We start from the raw sequence: 4,421 nt of genomic DNA on the forward strand, positions 1-4,421 counted from the left end.
TTTTCGACACTCGTTAGTTAAAACGTGAGAATGTGGCTTTTGCAGTGGCCCAAGTGTGACACAATAAGTGAGTATTGCCATTATTTTTTCCTCATGGGCGGTGGGGGTGGGGCTCAGAGGTCGTCGCCAGTGTCCCGGGAACAAACTCACTGGCTCAGTTTAATCAATCTGAGAGGCAAGAATGAATCTTGATAGGATGCGCACTTTGCTTCTTTCTAGCACTCTCAACCGGCTAGGCCATTACTGCCGATGGATATTAGGCATCCGTCCGCCCTCTGCGCTGATAGTCATGGATGATCACGCAGAGGGTAAAAAGATGGCACTTTAACAGCCGATCGATAAATCAAGAGGCGGTAGACGTTCCAGCACGGTGTAGGAGTCACTTTATGTAGTGTCTACCCCCCCCAAGCCCGCTCCTCTTTAGCGAGAGACTATACTCACCTGCATTTGGAGCTGTACGCCACTTGAGCGTTCTGTCGTGGCAATGCGGCGGTGTCCGGGGAAACGCATTGGGAAAGGCCGACCATTTATTACGGTCTAAAAGCACATTTTAAAAGTAATTGCGGTTTGTGTTCCACGGCGGAGGCTCGAACCGAAAAGTAATTGAACGGCCACCGCTGTGATGAGCTCGTGTACGGCGCAATGATCAGTGAGGTGGATGTCTTGACACTCCGTAAATCCCGACAGACTGTCGTAATGGACCTGAATAATTGATTGGGTTCTGTTTACGATTCGCAAACAGAAAAAAAAAAAAAAAAAGCTGACATAATAATGCTTCAGAGGCAAAGCAGAAATGCGGAGCCACTTTCCAATGTTGTGCTTTAGTTGATCGTGTAATAAAAATAATAATAAAAATTATACTTCCCACACCACGACAGTAAATCCCCACAGTGCTCATCCGTAAATTTGTGAGACATGAAATGCATTGTAATTGCACCGCAAACAATGATTACCAAACACTTTCGTATCATTTCAAACTCATGATCTGACAACAATACCCTTAAAAATCAATGGCCTTAGGATTTAATTCAGAAATAAAATGCACAAGAAATGCGTGTGCGCACGCACTTGCGGCGATGACACAAATTTCAACTCACAACCCAGGTTAAACTTGGCTCTGCCCTGACATACAAAGACCTGTCCAAAATGACGATGTATCACTTTCCAATTTGTCATAGCTTTGGCGCCATCTTGTTGCACCCTAGGGCATCACAGTAAGGGCACAAAAATTCACGGTGAAGTGAGTTATTAAGCAAATAGCTGGGGATACGTTCCGCGGGAGGGGGAAAAATGCAAGTAGGTACATTTGGAATAGCCAACCAAGAATATGTGCGATGAGTGCGTGCCCTGAGACTGTCCATGAAGTGCAACACTGGAAGTGGATAATTTTTTTATTGATTTATTTTTTTTTAAACTGTAACGCAAAACTAGTTTCCAAAACATTTTCCACACTGAAAGGCGCACTGGATTATGAGGCTAATGAAGTGCAACACTGGAAGTGGATAATTTTTTTGTTGATTTTTTTTTTTTTAAACTGTAACGCAAAACTATTTTCCAAAACACCGTATTTTCCACACTGAAAGGCGCACTGGATTATGAGGCGCACCTTCAATGATTGGCCTATTTTATAATTTTTTTCATACATTGGACGCACCGATTTATAAGACGTAATCTACAATGCATCCACTAGATGGAGCTACGCTCAAGGAAATACCAACAGAACGATCAGATGTCAGGAAAACGTACTTAAAGCAGCGACACAGTTCACTTAACCAACAGCAAGTTATAACATTGACTCGTTAACGTTGAACGCTCTTGCCGCTGCTCTCAACTGCGAAACCGATCGCCTTACGTTTGAAGTCTGAGTTGTCACCATGTCTCAAGCAAGGAGCCATTTTGGGGTCGAAATATTACTGTAATTACCATACACTCGGCACATCAGACTTTAAATTGCACTGTGAGCTTTTAAGAAAATGGAAGGCTTTTAGGTGCGCCTTTTAGTGCGGAAAATACGGTATTCATCTCCAATTGTGCACTTTTTTTAATTATGTAAAAATACTGAATTAGAGTGCGTTTCTAAGCTTTTGACTGGTACTGTATTTATAAAAATAAAACGTGTGCAGACAGTGACAAAAAGCATATCACTAAGATTACTTCAATTTATACATAAATATAGAGTTGGGTACAGTATATATGGTATTTTTTCAACTTTCGGATGATCCTAAGGGTATAACAAAATAAATCGTTTTAATTACAGTAATTTGGGTTTTCATAAAAATCGCTGCTGCACTTTCGATACGCTCCTCCCACATGTCAAAGTGATGTTATTTCGTCCAACCAGATGAAGTGTAGTTTCAATTAAAAACAAACATAAGCAGCTTTTTGACAAACCGCGCTCGGTCTAAACTCCCAAATTCCGCTGTTTAGGCTTCGACTCGCAATTCCGACACTTTGTGCCTTTCGAAACAGCGAAACATCTTTTGTTTTGCAAACGTACCGAGGGTTCGTGACCATCACGCGGAAAGAAACGTCCATTTACCTTGTGAAGAAACGTCGCCGGGCGAAGCGCTTTCAAAACGGGGCGACGAGCCCCGAGACTTCCCAAAAGTCTCCCGGCAACTTTGCCGACTATGGAAGCCATTATCAGGCGTCTGGTGTTCAGCAACCTAGTAGGGGCATTCCGGTTGGAAACCACACGCCCTTGTCCAAAGGCAACAAAAGTGGCTTAATAGTGAGTAGAAAAGCAAAACAAAAGATTTCGCCCTTCTTCCCAAGTCGAGATATGGCGTGTCAAAAGCAGCCGGGATAGTTCGAAGAAGACACAACCCAGTCGAACCGCATTTCCTCTTCCCCTCCCTCTTTTGGCTGCACTCGGCTGCTTGTTTTTGCGCAAAACAACCGGCAGGGAGGAGAAGTGAGCGACTAAGCGACACCGTCATTTTTTTTAGGGGGGCCCGAAGCAGCAAATGTGCAACCTAATTGCTCAGCGCTAATGTGACAACGTCGACACGGTGAGTATCACACGTACAAAGGCATCCACGCACTACTCAACAAAGTCCTTCAAGAAAATGTTGGCGGCGTTACAAACCGCTACAAACTGAAAAAAATAAAATAAAATGTGCACCTTTTTGACTCGAAACGAGGCTATTGATGAACATACACAACCAGTCTTGCCCTGACTTTTTTTTTTTAACACAGCAGGTGAATACTCAAAAAGAGTGTTCCTTTTATGACATTTCTATTCTTTTCATGGCATCTTTTCCTTTCCGGCCTCCATGTTTTTGTTCCTCTGTTGCCTTCCTTCCCTCACACCCGTTTTTTTTTTTTGGCTGGGGAGGAAATCCAAAGCTACTTTCGAGCAAATACAATACTACACAGTCTGAAACACGATTATACAGAGTGCAAAGGAATTTTAAAGCAACATTTAGAATTACCTTTTCATCCTCTCTGGTGTAGATTAATGAGGGTGGAAGGACGAACACTCGCCTCTGTGTCATTTCTTTAAATCAGGCTGATTAATGACCAGAGGCTTTTTTCTTCTTTCTTACACTGCCCTCTCCAACCTCCCCAGACGTTTGCCTCGACTTAAATCAATAACCCTTTGTGGTGCAGTTGACGTAGAACGAGTCATTTTCGAACGTCACTCAGGCCAGAGTGCCCTGTCACCAAACAGCAGACGCTGTCAATTGCAATGCCAGCATAAATGGAGGAGGGGGCGGGGTTGGCACTGTCACACTCTCAAAACCAATCTGTCTCCACATGCATCACTGTTTAGATATGATGTACTTTGAACATTTGTCTCACTCTCGATTTCTGTTCCCATACAGAGCAAAGAATTGCAGCCAGCAGCCATTTTGCCGAGTCATCAATACGAGAAGTCTGGGAAAGGCTGGATGCGATCAATATTGTCTTTGCAAGCAGGTTAGATTTCTCCCTTTTTGGGAGCTCACCGGTCCTCATTCCTTCATTCAAAGGACATTACCAGCTATTGCACGACTAAAAAAATAAAATAAAAATAAAATAGCTGGCTCCCAAAGAGGTCGGTCGACTCTTTGTTGAATTTCAGACAGGATGCCAGATTTATTCTCCATATTAAGCAAAGAGCTGTTTGAAAAAGGTAGCGCTCGGGCACAATTTAGCGTTGTTCACGTTTTTTTTTTTACTGCAACCATTTCTTGCTGATCAGTCAATTAGAGAAACAGATTGATGCAGTCACATTATTATTTTATGTTGCTCGTAATCGATGGGCGTTTCGGTTCGTGCCTTTTATTTGGCTTTGACGCCAAGAGAATTTTCAGGCTCGCCAAAAGAAATGTGTGCTTATGCTGCCACCTTGTGGTCGTGCAGTAGTACTGAAGAGACCCCCCCCCCCCCAACATGGCTGATTATGGCGTTTTTACGAAATGCTCCATTGCGTTTTA

General features: G+C 43.1%; 1 protein-coding gene across 2 annotated transcripts in view; it reads right to left on the reverse strand.

Moving 5' to 3' along the window:
- Positions 1–3,585, reverse strand: part of LOC109511076 (mitochondrial calcium uniporter dominant negative subunit beta) — a 12,488-nt gene extending 8,903 nt beyond the window's left edge. The window contains exon 1 of one of the 2 annotated variants that reach the window (XM_019861824.1): positions 3,435–3,585. In XM_019861824.1, the coding sequence (XP_019717383.1) occupies positions 3,435–3,497 (63 nt within the window). In that variant the 5' untranslated portion in view covers positions 3,498–3,585. Of the gene's footprint in view, positions 1–2,539; positions 2,874–3,434 lie in introns of those variants that run through there. The other variant, XM_019861823.1, reaches the window with a different exon arrangement.
- Between the last annotated feature and the right edge of the window lie 836 nt (positions 3,586–4,421).

The sequence above is a fragment of the Hippocampus comes genome, unplaced genomic scaffold, assembly GCF_001891065.2.
Source record: "Hippocampus comes isolate QL1 unplaced genomic scaffold, H_comes_QL1_v1.1 scaffold7, whole genome shotgun sequence".
Lineage (NCBI taxonomy): Eukaryota > Metazoa > Chordata > Actinopteri > Syngnathiformes > Syngnathidae > Hippocampus > Hippocampus comes.